Here is an 18,247-nt window from a genome sequence, read left to right on the forward strand (position 1 = left end):
ATTCAAATCCAGCTGTACTGCATTCACGCCTGGTGTTCTACCACTTCAATTAACAACTCGGCTTCTTCCTTTGCAGTTTAGTTGGCTTTATAGTGGACAAGATATTCTATGCTGCCAGACATAAAATGCCATAAGGCAGATATTTGTGTGCCCAGTGCCAATGTTAGGCTAAGGCCAGAAATTGGAACTCCACAATGTTAACCATAGACACTATCCAGTACAAGACACCAGCGTACACTCACAGAGTCACTCCAGCATGCACTTTCAGTGCATACATTCTATTGAGGAAAAATCTATTGAAAAAATACTTTAACAGCCTACAGACTCTAGCATCTAAATCTGCCTTGTTTGAAGGGCAAATGGAGGCAGTTATTCTAAATACTGAATTTCTTTTGAAATTCTTTAATTTCTCTGAAACTTTCTGCAAACAATCATGGCGACTTCTTTGAATTAATACCATACAATTTTAATCAAGCAGTATTCAAAGTAAAAGGAACTCTAGGTCAATAATTCTGAAAGTAAAACTCTCATCCCATGAACAAGATCTATAGCCTTTTCCCCGATTTCCCTACCCATTTTAAATTCTCCAAATACATGATATCCCTGAGCTGTAACAACCCTGCTTTAACTAAGCTTCCCATGCATCATCGATATTTTTATAGGTGGATATTTTTAAAGGTCCCACAGGACAAGGTGCCATTAGCCAGCAGAAAAATGATGCCACAAGGAATTAATCCTATGGGAAAACACAGTTTTGCATGCTAAACAAACATTTACATGAGAATTCATTATTTTTTAAACACATCTCACCTGAAAGCGACATTAATATGTCTTTGATGACGTAAATCCACAGTGTTCGCCTAGGATAAAGTTGGTCAATAGTTGTCTCATGCAGTTCATTGAGATTAAGATGATAAATGCCTTCCTCTGCAGCTATTAGAATGTGCTCGTCTCTTGTCTCTGGATGAATCCAAGATGCTGTGCAGTGTATTCGCAGGGGGCAGCCATTGAATACTTTGGAGAAGCAAGCGCCCATATGTACCTGAAAATATATTAGACAGAAATGAAGGAAATAGACATATGCTAAGACAAGTTGTTGGATGCTATTCCACAATTGCTAAAGGCAGAGATTGTTACTTAAATGCATATCATGAAATGACAACTTAGCTCTCAACATATTAAACAAAAACTAAGGATATTAACTTTCGTACTAGTGTTTCTTTAAAAACTTATGGACTGATTTTCACCAGCTTTAAAAAATGAGAGAAGCAATTAAAAAGAAAACATGCGGAAATGAAAATAATAGGAGAAGTTTATCTATAAGTTGGAAATGTATTAAATCTTACAATGGAAATAAGTCTTTCCATTTAAGTAATCTACACCATTTGTTTCTGGGATATGTTCCTGTAAGAGTTATAATCCCAACTGTCATATAATTTTTTCACAATAGTATTTTTTTAACGAAATGGTTACGTTTTCATCTGCAGTAGGTACGTTCCAAAAAACATGTGGATGTCTCCGGATTTAACTATATTTATTCAACATCACACGATATCATACATCCGGCCCATGCAGCCAAGCATACACTTCCCCATCACTCCCACCAGGGGATGCCACATCATTTAAAAGACATAAGACTGTTGAAATACAAATACACCATAGAAAGAAAGGCAAGATATCAAAATTAAGCTATTATACTTTGGCATTAGGATTAGGGCAATATGCAGGCACTTTCAAAGGCAAAAAGGCAAGTATTTATAAGATCAGTCTTGACAATATAATAATTTGGGCAGGAAATGATGCAATTTTACATGGCACTCAACGGATTAAAAGTAACAAAATGGTGCAATACCTTTGGAGTAGGTGGGAGGCCATTACTGACAGGCCTTGGGGGTGTGTGCCTCCTGCCAACGCCACCTCTTTCTCTTCTCCTCGGTGGCACAGGTGGGGTGTCGGAAAGAAGATCGGGACCATCAGAAGGTGTACCTCGACCACTCAATCTATCCTCATCTTCGGCTGATCGAGCAGCTGCCGTCACTCCTTCCCTTTCTTCTCCTTGGAATAAAAACAATTATACATTCATCTCTACTGAATTCACTTTTAATGGGAAATACAACAAAGAACAAAAAACAAAATGTCCAATACTTGGTTCAACTAATTTTTACATTCACACATAAAGAGGTAACAAGGGCCGATTCATCAGTTAAGCAAGTAGGTGAGGTAACGAATGAAAATGGAACAGGAAAGGAAATATAGCTAAAGAGCTTGCAACTTCTCTTTCAATATACATATTTAATCGTAAGTAGTTTGTCTCAAAGCTCTGACAGGGCAAAATATTGAAATTTGAACGGCTAAAATAAAAACACCTAGGTTGTGCACTCTTTAGTGAGTGAAGCTTTTTTCCTCTGCAGAGGCAATACATATTGACAAAAATAATGCAGTTAGATTAAAAACGTAAGCATTGTAATTCGCTTTGATAGAGTAGCTTTAAATATTAGTATCCCATAGGGCATTCTCCGGGTGAGTACCACAGTAATTACATGCACAAGGCTAGAAAAGTCCCTTTTCATAGGTATGTATGCCATTGTTTCCATCTTTATATTCTCTATCTGCATATCAAATAGCAGCGGTACTCTGCATAAGAAATAATGGATTGGCAATTCTCAAACATATGTAATTCAGTTTCTTCTTTCCATTAATCCAGGATATAACCTGAAATTTACTCATACAATTATGTATCAAGGATTTTCCATTCATCTATTGAGCTGCCAATTTAGATTTTCCCTGTGTCAGTTAGGCTTCTCTAGAACCCTTAACACTCCCCTACACCAGGAAGGAGATGTATACTCCTTAATATCGAATTAAAATAATGTTTTATTGTTAGATCCTTTTATACATTCGATTTTATAATATGGACAGCCCAATAAAGAATATTTTGACCAACCTAATCTTCAGAAAGTTTGAATTTGTGACTGCTCTTCAAGATATGTTAGTGCCACAGTAAAACAAAAGCTATGCTATTATGGACGACAAGCAATAAAAATGGCCTGACAGTAACTGCACCCCTGAGCATTAGCTTTACAATTAAAAATCTGATTAATTATGCATCCCTGAGAAAGAGGGTTTACATCACAATGTAACAATAAACAGCAAAGAGCATAATTAACAATTGGGATGAACTCAAAACTAAGCAAATGATGGGGAAAGGATGCATGAATAATTGGGAAATGCACGTAATCAAAACTTCTACTTGCTCTTCACATTTCTACAACAATATTTTGTCATTATTTCTGCACAGTGAGGCATGATTCCAGCCACATTGATTGGCACCCAATTCCCATACGATCACCAAAGTTAAGCCATGGCCCACCATTCGTAATTAACTAAAGTGCTCTTGTTCTATGTCTAACAGTGACAGACAGGTTGAATACTGAATTGGAATGATGAATGAAGAAAGTTTAAAATGACAGGGCATCTATCTTAAACCCCCCAACCATTCAGCCTATCAAATATTTTTGCAAAATAGTCTTTTATATGTTATTTCAAATTTCCTTGGTGATTCTTCCACAACTGTCTTCACCACAACACATGCTAATCTAATAAGCAACACCTACCATGATATTGCTTTTACACTCCCCCATTTACCGCAGTGAACTCCAAACAGATGTAGATAAATACCTGGCAAACTCATTGTTTGTTTCTTTTACCACTTAAACTATCCCCTATGTGTTCCACTTGACTTTAAAATTTTACGAAGTATGAAAATTCTCACTACCGCAAAATTAAATTCTCGCAAAACAGATGACTTTTCTGAAATATGCCAAGAGCATTTTAAAATCCCTAATGATATTCAACGAAATTATTCGGCTGATAGAAGAGAAAGATAAGCTAAGATGAAGAAAATTTTCCCCATTTAGTCCTCTCATAATTTTAAAATAAAAAAATGTATTAGTTGCCACCCAATTTTCTTGAGTTGGTGATGTCATTAGCTTGTTCTGGTTCAACTTGCTCAAGCAGAACCACAATGAAGGAAAGCATAGGTCTTAATAGTGTAAACAATGAACCATGCAATGTTGATGGACAAAGCCAAGGAGAAGCTGAGAAGTGGTGATCCATTGGGCAAAGTGTCTGACTTATCTACATTACCGTTTATTTCTCAACATTGATTAAAGAGAAAACTTATCTGCAATACCATTTAGGCCATAACTTTTTCACCATTAATAGCTTGACAAGTAGATGATGAATTAAAAAACTGAAAAAATATGTATCTCTCCATTTTTCACACCATTAAAATCAACCAAAAAATTGAGAACGAGTCCTTCACAGCCTAACAAAAACAAAACAAAACCCTATAAAATTTTAAATCTTTCTTTTTTAATGAAAACGTCCTAGAATTTAGTGACTACGTATTTTTCCCTATGCTCATCACCTTCAACAATGTGTGAGGCTCCCTTAGAATTAGTTTCGTTGTATTCAACATTACTGATGGCTTGGAACAAAATTTCCTACAGGTATGGGGAGGAGAAAGGAACAGTAACGGGAAGAGGGGAAACACTTCTACACACTTGGGGACTGATCATCAGACAATAAGCGCTCCATTTTATTGAAATACAATGGATAAATGAATACATAAATTCACCTTGATTCACACCCAGTTCCAATTTTTGTTTCCATTGTATAATGCTGAGTTTCTATCACTGCCTCTCTCAACTGATTGACATCAGCTGAAATCAATTACAGTTTGTATTGTATCTAATAGCTACCTACCTTGCTTCCACTGCTGAATATGGGGTATAGAAAGGCAACCAAAAAAATCACTTTTACAAATATTTCAGAAACTAACCAGAAATCTAAGTGAAAAGACTTTTGCAAGTGATTAAGTAACAATTTGAACTTTTTCCTATTTACCCACGTCATAGCTTATGGTGTGAAACTTGATATATCTGCATTTAAATTCTATGAAACATTTTACAGAAAATTTTGAATTAATTTTTAATTGTTTCTCATTTTTGAAACAATATTATGGTGCAAAATTAGTAATAAAATTCCTAAAAATAAAAAAATTATATCCTCTTCTATAACGCCAACAAAGTTTACAAAACAGACTACATAAAAACCTCTTCAAACAACTTTTAGAGAAAATAAAACATTTTCCCCAATTAAAACTCATTACTGTAAGAATGAGAGAAAAAATAGTGAACATATTGATAGCATTCGAAGTTAATAGGAATAATAATGGACATTATTTAGCTAAACATTACGTGTTAAACTCATTTTGCAGATGCAAAAAGTTGCATACTACATATTAAAATTGAATACCAACAATACTTCTTCTTGTTCTCACTGATCTCTTTTGAAAAACAACCCAGTCATGGGTTGTTCTCATTTGCGAATGACAACAATTAAACATGGGAAAATCTGTTAACGAATCTTGATGATATCCTACTCTCTCATGAATGCTAGCAAAATGCAGGAGCACAGGTGACATACATGGATGCAAGCACATAGCTGAGGCAGCTCAGAAACAAATTGGTACCAAAGCATGCACAGCACAGTCACATGCACGATTATCCACATGCACATTTTTTCTCACTGAAAATGATAGGTTATCCAAATTACCATTGGACCTCAAGTCATTTGGCCCACTGTCACTGAGCGAACGTTGCCTTGTTGAAGGCTGTTGAAGACCTCCTGGAAAGGCTACTCCTGACCCAGACTCTCCACTCCTATCCCCTTCTGCTCCATTCACAGTGAGCAATGTTGTGAGCGCTTCATCCAATGACGTACCACTTGTGCTATGCCTACGACTTCCACTTCCACTCACTCCACCATGTGGTGATGGAGAGCTTCTATTTCCCTGACCTGGGATGCAATTATCATTGATTAACCCTTTTACATGATTTAGAATGGAGATATGGGGACAGTGTGTGAAAACATTCATGTGCCCCTTGGCACTTTACCGATCAGACTAGGATAATCGTAATAGTTGACCAAAACATCCGGAAGTCTTCGAGATGCATGATTAATTGGTAAAAATCTTTCGATTTTTAGTGCTATTGCAAGAACTGCTATCAGCTGACTTTTTTTAATACACGATAACAAGTTCCTCCATTTACACCACCTTCTTATACTAAATAAATGCAATATTTTTCACTATGCAATACCCAAAAAAGTTAACCAAATGTGAGACAAAGTAATATAGTAAAACCTCTATGTAGTGAACCTCTTTACATCATAAACCTCCTTACTTCATACCACCCTTACAGTCCCGTCAGATTTACATGTAAATTTATAGGCAAACCTCTTTGTAGTGAACCTCTTTATATCGTAAAACCTCCACTTATCATACCAAGGAGATACCCCCAAGACCTCCTAACTACCACCGCTAATTGTACAGAGACAACTAGAGACCATTAATGCAGCTGCGATTACATACGTGGAATGATATTTTCAACAATAAATGTTTCACCCTTATTTTTTTTCTAATACACCTTCAATTAGCTGTAATTTTCACGTTAATCATTAGTTGTGGCCATTTTTTCCATATGAGAGGATACCTAACAGTAAATAAGAAAAAAGGTATCCAACTATCTTAATCATTTTAATTGACTGTTGAATTAAAAGAGATCACATTGTTTTCTCTCGAATCATGGTAAAAGTCATGCGATAGCGCTCGCTTTCTGTTAATAATAAATATATGCTCACTAATGCATGCATGTTTGTTAAAAGACAAAAATATAATGATTTTAAAGACAGTAGTGCCTCTCATTTCTGAAGGATATGAAAAAATGGTGCCTATCACTGAAACCTCTCTATAGTGAACCTCCATTCATCAAATTGCCCAATTTTGGTCCCCTTCATTACGATGTAAAGAGGTTTTACTGTACATCAAATGGAATTAGGCATCAGTGAAATCCTATTACACGAAATGGATAAAATTATAGTGTATCTTTATGGAGTTTAGGTCCAGGAATGAAGTTCAACTTATGAGTCAACTGAATTAGGGAAAGAATTTGTGTAGGTGGCAAATACTGAAGAAATGGATGGATAGGACTGCACAACAACACTTAGGATTGAAGTCCTACAAATGTATGAAATCCTTTTACAATCAGTGGGCCACTCTCTATCAGCTTTCAGTGCTAGTGCAAAAACTGCTGCCAGTCAATTCAAGCTGACCATTTTAAAACCTTATAATATATTCCTACATTTTCACCATCTTATTATTCAAGATAAATCTTCCCAGAAAAGTTAACCAAATGAGCGAAAAAGTAATACACCACATGGTATTTGAGAAATCTTACTACCTGAAATGGATACAATTATAGTGTATCTTTATGGAGTTTAGGTCCAGGAATGAAGCTTAACTTCTGAGTAAACAGTAGAGCAAATTTATATGACATCTTCACAGCTTACAATTCAAAGCCACAGGCTAACAAAATTATTAATTAAAGTGATAATACAACAAATTATGTTTTTCTTTTAATTATATTATCAAGCATTGAAGGATATCCAAATTGTTCTGGATAGACACATTTAATTGTATAATCCAGTGGTTTTTGCTTTGTTAGCCTTAATGATGAAAAATAAATTTGCCGAAATGTTGACTTCATTCTAAACTTCATTCCTGGACCAGAACTCTAAAGATACACAATATTTTTTACACCTATAGTTGATAAGAATACTATAAGTGAAATGTATACAATTTAGTAGATACATCCTGAAGAATAAAAAAACCTGGGTAGATGATAATGAAAAGTGTAGTGGCAATAATTTCATTTATTCTGAAATAGTAGGTGAAGTACACCGAACTATTTTGATGATTACCGTAAATAAAAAACTGCAGGTCCCTAGAGTTGCACAAAATGCATTCTTACAAAAGCTTCAGAATTCCCACCGATATTCACCTAACAGCGATAGGGTTATGGATGGTCAAATGGTGAACATGATAAAAGGAAATACTTATAAATCATGCAACTGCATAACACTTCAGGGAGAATATTAAGCTTCGGGTTCACGCAATTAACACCAGCTTAGAAAATAGCTGAATACATTGAAAAAAATACTAATTCCCTCCACAGCAAATGGCAAAATGATTAATAAGTAGAAACTTATGCTTCAAAGACGTAATTTCCTAAATATCTACATCATTTGAACAACATATTTGAATCCGCAATATATTAACAATATATATTATCAATATATGATCCGCAATAATATATTCGGAATAAAACTTGACTGGAGACAAGTGATTGCAGCAGGACATAATTCACCATTTTCTGCAGTGCAGACAAAACCTGAAAGTGTCAACATCTAGCTTCATTTTGGGCCACATGTGCTAATCACTCGATTCCGACTGAGGGCCAACAAAAAGTTACGAAATAACATAAAAATTGAACTGTAAACTGCCTCTTTCAAACCTTCACCCTCTCCTCAGCCCCTTTTGAAAACAAATTAGAAAATTACACGGAAAGATATGATCCACAAACTAAATAATATGAGAAGGAAAGCAACACGATTCATCAAAAACTGCTACAAGGGCAGTGAACTGGTTTTTACTTAAATTAAGTGGGGAGCTGCTAGAGACTCAAAGGCTGCTAAGTTTAGACTTTAAGTAATCGAGAAAAGAAATCTTTATGAGCAACAAAGATCTAAGAGCCTCATTATACCTCCACGTCTGATAGAAGTGATGAAATTACAGATATATTTTGCCTAAAAGATAGGAATTGTCAAACTCATGTAGCGGATGAGGACCCAGGGTGAGTCCTCATCCGCTGGTTCTCAACAGTGGCTGTAACCTTGCATTGTAACCTTACGAGGTTACAGCCACTGGGGCCGGGACTCAGTACCTTAACTGGATGGGTTTAGAGGGGAAGGAAAACGGAGAGGCACCGCCACTATTACCAACCTGCAAATGCCTCTGGGGTAACGAGGAGGAAATTCCAGCGCTGTCATTAGAGTAACATAAACTCAGGTAGTCAATTCCCTAAAAATGCACACCTAAATTTTTTAGGGTTAACAGCAGGTGTTTAAGCACCTGCCATATACCTATTGAGGTGGCTATCATGGAAGTATGTAGATTTAAATGATCACATATAGCTTGTTAGTGTGAAAGAATTCATTTGAATGCTGTCAATAATTAGTTAGACTAGGTTAAAATGACGGATTTCAATGGTCACAGGAGGAGAAACAATATGACAGGAAAATGAGTGCAGACCACTAAGTATCATTTTCGATGGGTGCAGGTTTGTAACCAATCGAAATATTTTCAGTGCCAATGGTGAGGTTATATGATATTAAGGGGTACCGTACGAAGGGATATCCATGTATTAGATGAATGATTTTTGGAAGGACCATGAGGATATCAAGAATGATGATGAATGGTGTACAATAATAGGAGGAACTATGAGCATAGATTTCACTATATATCAAATAATCTCCTATCGGCAAAATCTGGAGCCTTCACTGAGATGGAATACTAACCTAAAAGAGTTTTACAATTAACCTAGGAATTACGCAATTTCTGCTAACTCCTGAAACCACCCTGGAGTCACAAAATATAAGTCAATAATTCTAAAAACCAAGTAGGTGGTATTAATACTACCGATGAATAATAACCCTAATGTGGTTTGGACCTGGTTACTATTTTAACGACATTGTTTCCACCAATAAATCTGAAGACAGATCAATAGGTAAATCCATGGCAAGTCAAATTAACTCATGAGAAATGGTTCTTTCTTCTTTAGCCTCATTATGTTGAAAGTTTACTCCACATCACCTGAATATTTCAAATTCGTCACAAGCTTGATATATACTACTACTTGTCAGGACAAGCTTGAGTCTGTATGACTGCCCCATCCTATCTCTGCCACATTTTAGGTCACGTTTAATCTGAGGGGAAAGTAGGTATAAAATAATAAATAAATAGTACAACGAAAGTATAATTTGACCCTTTGGCTGTGTGATATGGTATGGAACTGTACTGAAGAAATTATCAAAATTCAATATAAATATTCAAAATTATCACTCTCCAAGGTGGCATCCGATTTGGTTGAGAACAGCAACCAAAAATAAGACATCTAAGAATGATTTTTCCTCTCAGCAACTACAGTATGACAGCTTTTTTAATACCAAAAACATCACATTCCAGAGAAGTATGTAAATAATATACATCATTTACTCTTCAATCATTAGAAAAATTAAGTACTACATTCCGATACCTCCATTGCATAAACGCTCAACAATCGCCCACCAAGTCAAATCTGCTCATCTAGTACTACAAGGGCTATATAGATGAGCGGATTTCATTCGATGGGCGATTGTTGAGCGTTTATGCAGTGGAGGTATCGATTCAAAAATAGAATGTACAACAATGCACAACAATTTGGATCACTTTCTTATTGCCTGTAACTTAATATCACTAAACTTAGGAGTCAAAACTAACTTGAGCAAAATGATTAAACAAGTCCTCTAATTTTCCTCTCATCTATCATTAGATCTAAAAGGAAAGCTACCCGCTGAGAAATAGAATTTTTTAAATAAACGCTAAGGTACTGTAAAACATGAAAACATTCTTTGTGTGGGTTCACATTCTTGGTTTTAATAGGCAATAAGTGGACCTGATTTAAAAACTGTCAGCATTAAAAATATGCAACTAAAAAGTTACATCTATAATTATAATCTTTTTGCATTCAAAACTGCTATTTAAAATACTTGTCCTTAAAATCACTATTTGGAGGCATCAAAATAGAGCATTAAGTGTCACTCTCCACTGATTACTATTACAACTACCCCTAAAGTAACTTCTAAAAGAAGTTACATGCATATCAATAGAAATATACACTTGGGCCAATGCTTGACATTGAATAACATGATCCCGAGTTATCTCACATTTTCTCACTTCATCATTTCAAGGTATGTGTTAACAGAAAAACAGATACCCATGTATGCGTGCTTATTGAGCTGATCACTGTATATTGGCTTCAAAACCACTGAGATGCTAAACTCTTCTTATTGATGCAAGGGAAAAGGAAAGCCTCTTCTCATTGAGATTAAGTGTAAATCTAATAAGTTCCCTAATTCCAAAATACAGTTAATACAATAATGCTGATATGAGTGATAATAATATGAACCACCTATTTCCTTTAAAAATGTTTTATAGTGCCATCACTTTAATTAGCATGTGAAGATGAAATTAATGTAAATTCACACACCATTTATACTGCTTGAATGATTTTTCTCATGTTCAAGATATGACAGCAAAAAAGCCACATCAAAGCAGATTCAAGGCCAAAATAATTTCATCCATAAACAGTTAAATGTGACTATGGCTATAAATAAAAAAATCTATTGATAAAATATTTGTTTCGTAAAGATTAATAATACATCTAAACTGAAACAAATGCACGAAAATGACTAGAAGATTCAGCTATAAGCCTGAGTTTCAAAGACAATTCTTGCTATTGAAAGAACACAAAGAGGCTGCCAAAATGCATAAAAATGAACTAGAGCTCAAAGACTCAAAACTCATAATTCTTAAGCAATTTACTAAATACTAGGCCAGCCTATCATGATGCCTACCTGAAATGTGACTGATACAGTTCATTCCCCGGTGAACATTACATTCTCCATCATGACTAGTAGGACTAGAAGACTCACCAACAGGTAATGTGGCTCTGAAAAGGATATGAGGTAATAAGTGTCAACATTTTAACATCGAAATTGTCAGAACCTTTACCTACCAATTATAAAAAAATACAGACACACAAATTTGTGAAGTTAATGAACACACATTCGCAAATATTGTACAAGTGAGTATAGAAATTGAAAAGTGATCAAATAGCAGAAAATATCAAGTTCTTTTAGTACATTCAAAATGGAAAATTGTGCACTCCTCCACTTTCTGATGCATTAATTGAAGATTTGAAAAAAAAAGAAAACTATTCAAATGCCTTTGAGTATAGTAATGACTAAGAATTTAATCCTTAATTTTTTGCTGTTCACAGTGGCTCTTCCCAGCAGAGAAATTAAGTACTTAAATATACACTCATTTCCCAATGCAATAATAGGCTTTGTTATCATGAAACCTTTTCCTCCCACACTAAAAAGTCTCTTTATCTCTCATAAGTTAACATTCACTATAAATGTTAATTATATTCTTTAGAACAAACAAATAGACAAATATTAGTCACAACTACCACAAAATAGAAAACCACCACCAAAGCTAAAAGGCAAATTAGCAAAGTGAACCATGAACGTCAGGTGAGTCACTACCATACCTCTACAAAAACAAAAAAATAGTAACCAAAAACTAGTTTGGCGAATACTCTTAACAACATTCTCAGCCCACAAAAACATGAAGGTGCAGGGAAGGAGCCCAGTACATACAACAAGGTGTGTTCCAGAAAGAGGAGTTAATCACCTATAATGTCAGTTGATTTATAAACAAAAAAGGAAGGCATGTAGTATAAAAATATCATTCAATTTCAGTCAAGGGTGGGTCTACCATGATTGATGTCACAAATATGTGAGATGTTGATAAAAGATTCATTAGTTGGCAGTTAACTATAGCAGAAAGGTATGCCTCGATCAGATGACTCCCTATTAAATTTCTTTTACGTAGAAGTAGATAGCTAGGAATGGATCCACCCTTGCACTGAAGCTAGACAACAATATGGCAAGCCAACTTAAAAGTATCTATGAAGTGAGAATACACACCCTCATTGCTCAATGGTTAATTGCACAGTCTTACTACTTACTGTTGGGAATAAACATGATCCTGATCAGCCAAGTGTCGATGTCGGCTACCCCTGGGGGTGAGGAAGAAAGAATATGGAGTGCCAACAACTCTTGATGGTCAACTGAGTACACATTGTAGCTTTACTGTGCAATATAACCTCCGTGTTATGTTTTAAAAAAAACCAGCAGCCCAAAACCATTACGGGTCTATTTCAAGTACATGCCTTCAGAGCTGTACTTCAGATACAATTATTCAAGGAATCAACCGTGGGCTAGCCAACGGTGCACCTTAACAAAGTCACCCCCAAATGCACATGAGAAGAAATTCACAGGTAAAAAATCATTTACTTTGACAAAGACTCAAACATGGACACATAGCCAAACAAGCAATAACACAAGATGCATGCTTGTAGGCAGAAAACCACATTCCCAAGGCTTAAGCCAGCTATTTAAATGCCAAGGCTTTCCCCAAATACATTATTTTAAGAATTATCAACGAGGAAATTAGATGCCTTTGGCAGCTGAAGTAATGGAGCACCAGGTGCAAATTTTCAGCAAATGATTTTTTTGAGGAATTTAGCACCTCTCAAGGTAGAATGCATTGCTGAAAATATTTCGTCACATTATTGCATCTTGGGCCAATTAAATTCAACCAAAGTCGAAAAAAATCTATTTGAACACCCAAACCTCAATTATTAAAAAAATAGGCACTTAAATCCAAAATGTGTCCATTGAAAAAAGTATTTGACCTCTTTTCTGAAACACATCAATGCTACTTCTTGATAGCATCAGTACTTCATAAATTAATGAATGCCATAACACAACCATCGTTATTTACCCCAGTAAAAATGAAGCTATCACTTAATTAATCATATTCACATTTCAAGTAATTTATAATTACAAATGACTTATAATATTTATTTGTGGATATGATTGAGAGTAGTAGTCATTAGGTAAGTTTTTTTCCAGTCAAAAACAACAAATCAAAAATTAAAGAGAAAGAAACAACACTGATACATATTCAAAATTTTTTTGTGAATTTAAAAAAGAAACTTCCATCAAAAGGATTAAAACATGGAATAGTTCAAATATCCTAAAACAATTACACATGAAACCAGGTTATCGATACAGAAGAGAGTATTACAATGGCTTGCATTAGATTTTTGATGTGGAAATAATACACTCGCTCTTTTCAGAAGGCTTCCTGGCAATTCCTACTTATTCCTATTTGGCTAGTAATTTTTATGCAGTTCCTATGAGACTTACAGTTTATTCATATGAGATTTTATAAATTACAAACAATAAGCGTAATATCTTACATTGAAGTATTTACAGCATTGTAACAGTATTGTAAAAGAAAATAGTGGGAAGATATTTCATGCAAGTGTATTACAGACAAAATATTCATTAAGAAGCGGTCATTTCCCTAGTTCCAGCTTAAATAAAATGAAGTAACATAAGAAGACAGCCCTAACACTTATTTTACAATGGGAATATTTAAGTATACCGGGACTAGCCATGGTGATAATTTTTTACGGAGTCACCCGCAATGCACAAATAGTGCGAAAAATCCACAGAGGAAAAATCATTTGCCATGACCGGGATTTGAACCCGGATCCCTCGATTTCCGGCCGAGTGCTTTAGCCAGTTAAGCTACCGAGGCGTCATTCTCCCCTGCGGATATTTGTGGACTTTTTGAAATAAGTCCAGAGCGAACACCTCTAGTGTTCTAAGTTCGGGCTTTGCTCTCCGGCTGTGGCGCCATGCGCACGACCTGGACTGCTAGTCGCATCATATGCTCAGCAGTCCATACCACCTTGTCCGGTATAGTCCACAAATATCCACAGGGGAGAATGACGCCTCGGTAGCTTAACTGGCTGAAGCACTCGGCCGGAAATCGAGGGATCCGGGTTCGAATCCCGGTCAAGGTGAATGATTTTTCCTCTGTGGATTTTTCGCACTATTACAATGGGAACTTAGTATTCATCATAGAAATAAATGAACACTTATACCATATGGAAAAAAATAGGATGAATTTTGCATGAAAAGAAGAAATGTAACATGGAAAGCTGCAGATGGGTAGTAGGTTGTGAAAATTTAGAATACATCCACAATACCCATTAAACCCAGTTCATGGAGATTAATACAAACAGATTTACATGCAAATACTCTCTGAAATTTTTCCTCACGAGGCGAGAGTTTTTGGCAAGTTTAAATCGTTCTGCTTATCTTGGCTTCTTGGGCAGTTTTCAGGAATAGGAATGGAGCAATCAATCAGTAACTGGTCAATTTCCATCACTCACTGCCATATTCTATCAATTACATGTCACTTTGCACGAGTTACTGCTTAATTATTAATGAAACTGAGAAAAAAACAACAAATTAATTGGTAAGACACAAGAAGAGAGCTAATCAGTTTATTTGCACATTCACCAGTAACTGGTTAAGGCACATTGTAGATGGATTGACTTTTAAGTAGGTGGAAATTGACCATTCACTGACAGATTTCACCATAATTTTTCACTAGAGTTATTAGAGCAGGTACATTGTGGTCAACTACTGGTCTTCTTGTATATTTGAGAATATATCTCTGATAATCTCCTTCTGGTGTTCCTGTATTACTATAACCCCTGACATGGTGGGACCCTGACAAGAGGAACATATTTATCTCTATGTACTTCACAGTCCAGACCATATACTTAAAGAAATTATGACAAGATTGAGGAGAGGAATCAAAGACAAAGAATAAAAAATTCTGGGAAAACAAAGTGTATGAGAGAGAATAATTAGAATAAATAATAAGAAGCAAATACAAATATTACGACAAATTAATGAAAAATAGATCAGAGGGCAGAATTATTTGCAGAGTATTAGTATACAAAAAAATTGTTGAAATTGTGTCCAGAAGAGAATCAGGAAATGAACATTTTGGCAAAGAAAGAAATGTGTTCAGCAGTGGCAAGAATCTGCAACTGAGGAAAAAAATCTGGTGAAATGTCAATTGTGGATTATTATTTTGCAGGAGTGCAAAACATGTATACAGTATTCATGGTTAAATAAAAACACAGTACTATTCCACAACCTAGGTTGTGGAATAGTACTGTGTTTTTATTTAACCATGAATATCTCATCGTTCCACCAAGTAACGCCTAAATCTGTTGATTTTATTATGTATACCGTAATTCCTCTGCTTACGAACATTTGACTTACAAACTTTACGGGATACAAACATGCAAAAAATTGAAGCGTGCCAAAAAATTTCAAAATTCGGCACCTTTGAGGTTGGCCGATGCAAAGCGGTGTGGCAAAGTGGAACTCACTTTTTAAGCAGTCTAAAAGAAGTATCAATTTAACTGCTGTGAAGTCAAGAACTGTTCAGCGTTTTTCCTGCCTGCGGGCAGAAAACTTTTTTCGTCTCATGTCGTATCGCATGCACAGCAAGATCAGTTGTCACCATCGCAAGTTAACATTATATTGTAAAGCAGTGTTGCATTATGCAGGATTACTACACTTTTTGTTGCCATGCTTGGGTTTTTCATAAAAAGAACAAGGTCTCGCAACGCATCTTGTTTGTGTGTCAAGGACTTACTGTACTGAGAGGAAGAAACATACATATAAAGAATAAATGCTATTGATATAAGAGTATGGTGGAGGCAGGAGAGAATGGAATGAGTGGACGCAGAGAGAAATCAATAGCCACTGAAGAGAGAATTGGGGAGAAAGGAGCACTCCTGCTAACAATTCATGAGAGAAAGGAAAACTGTATCAGGCCAATTTTTATAGGACAATTGGATACTTAAAAAGTAATTGAGGAAGTAGTGAAGGAAGACAAGAGCTAAAGGAAACTTAACACTAGAAGTACAGATTGAGCCACTTTGGCTACAGCATGTCGTCGTTCTAGGCAAAATATCATCTATTTCCTAAAAAAATTTGCACGGCAGATACTTGACTGTAATGACCTAAAGATCTTTGAAGTGGATAAAGAGTTACAAAAGGCCAAATTCATAAAAGGAAATTGGTGAAAATAGTAAAGGAATGAATTCAACTGGCTCATTCCATCGTTCCAGTGTTCAAATGATAGATGGATAGAAGAGAGGAGAGACCAAGGAAGAGGCCTAGGATAGGGCATATTGGATAAATATTTAGAATAATTAAGTTGAGCTGCTACTAATTGCAATTGTAAAAACATCAAAAGACAGGAAAACCAAATGCCAATAGAAGTTGGAATGATGGAAAGTGGATGGAAAATATATCAGAAACTCGTTTTTCAACTGCCTAAGACAATCATCAATAAGAAAGAGAAAAGGTGTTCACCTACCAAGATATTGGTTAAGAGTTTTGGACTTTGGAAGCTGAGCATTAAAGACGGAATACTAAATGATGATGATGTAATCACCATGAACTTATGCTTATCCATTCTAATAAATACATAGTATGGTACACAGAATCAAAAACATAGACAATGGAAAAATAATGCTTTTAACATAGTTAACGCAAAAAGTTAATTTTTTTATAAACAAATTAACAACATTAACGAAAACCGACAGTGGCTATGGCAAAGTGAGATTCTCCATGGAAACTACTGGCAACTTTGTCCTGCACTTTAAATATGAATAAAAATGCATTATACCTACCATTCCTGCAGTAAAATTGATATGCCCACCAAATCAAATCCGCTCATCTAGAAGCCCAATAATACGAATCCGCTCAGCTGGCAGTGTCCCGAGCATAAATGCTCATCTCCTATTCTCCAAGCTTGGAGGTGAGCATTTATGCTCAGCTCCTGACTGCAGCAGACTCTGGACACTGCCAGCTGAGCGGATTTGTATTTTAGGGCCACTAGATGAGCGGATTTGATTCAGTGGGCATTTTTTGAGCATTTTTGCAGTGGAGGTATCGAAATATTATGTAAGCTCACTCAACGTTGATTAACCTGATTAAGTTTTCTGCATTAAGGTTGCCAAACTATAACAACCTTTATTCCTTAAGCTTAGAGACTGCTTTGTTATAATATCATTCATAAAGTTTAAGAAATAAAGAAACAGCATGTATCATGACTGATGCACTGCCTGTGCAAGTAAAAAGCTCCCTCAAAGCCTCAAAGTAGAAAAGTTTTGTAAATACCTCTCATCACCATACTGTACACAAATATTTAATCACAAATTAATTCACCACTCAGACCTACTTGCATCCATTTTTATGTTACTATTGAGAGTTTTCAAAGTTTACAATGCTCATATTCAATCTAATCACCTAACGAACGAAATGAAAAGAGGTATATCCTCAATGAACAAAAAATTGAAACCAATCTTTCCAATTGCCATTATCCCCAATGAAAAAATGAGCTGGTCACATTAAAGTTATCATCTTAAAAATACCTATATGTATTTGGAAATTTCTATACAAAAGGAATAAAAAATTATTGTAACACGTGAATGAAAGTATGAATGCAACCCAATTTTATTTTCACACCTTTTTTTGTAAGAGTTAAGACTTGATTGAATGTTGCTTC

The 18,247-nt window shown here is 35.4% G+C and overlaps 1 protein-coding gene across 7 annotated transcripts in view; it reads right to left on the minus strand.

Annotated features, from left to right (window-relative positions):
- LOC124167285 (mitogen-activated protein kinase kinase kinase kinase 5) overlaps positions 1-18,247 on the minus strand; it is a 67,441-nt gene that overhangs the window by 20,075 nt on the left and 29,119 nt on the right. For 3 of the 7 annotated variants that reach the window (XM_046545205.1, XM_046545204.1, XM_046545202.1), the window contains 5 exons: positions 12,756-12,806; positions 11,578-11,672; positions 5,620-5,862; positions 1,853-2,055; positions 811-1,042 (listed from right to left, as the gene is read on the minus strand). In XM_046545205.1, the coding sequence (XP_046401161.1) occupies positions 811-1,042; positions 1,853-2,055; positions 5,620-5,862; positions 11,578-11,672; positions 12,756-12,806 (824 nt within the window). The remainder of the gene's footprint in view (positions 1-810; positions 1,043-1,852; positions 2,056-5,619; positions 5,863-11,577; positions 11,673-12,755; positions 12,807-18,247) is intronic. The other 4 variants (XM_046545207.1, XM_046545206.1, XM_046545203.1 and 1 more) reach the window with 2 other exon arrangements.

Source organism: Ischnura elegans, chromosome 10 (genome assembly GCF_921293095.1).
Source record: "Ischnura elegans chromosome 10, ioIscEleg1.1, whole genome shotgun sequence".
Lineage (NCBI taxonomy): Eukaryota > Metazoa > Arthropoda > Insecta > Odonata > Coenagrionidae > Ischnura > Ischnura elegans.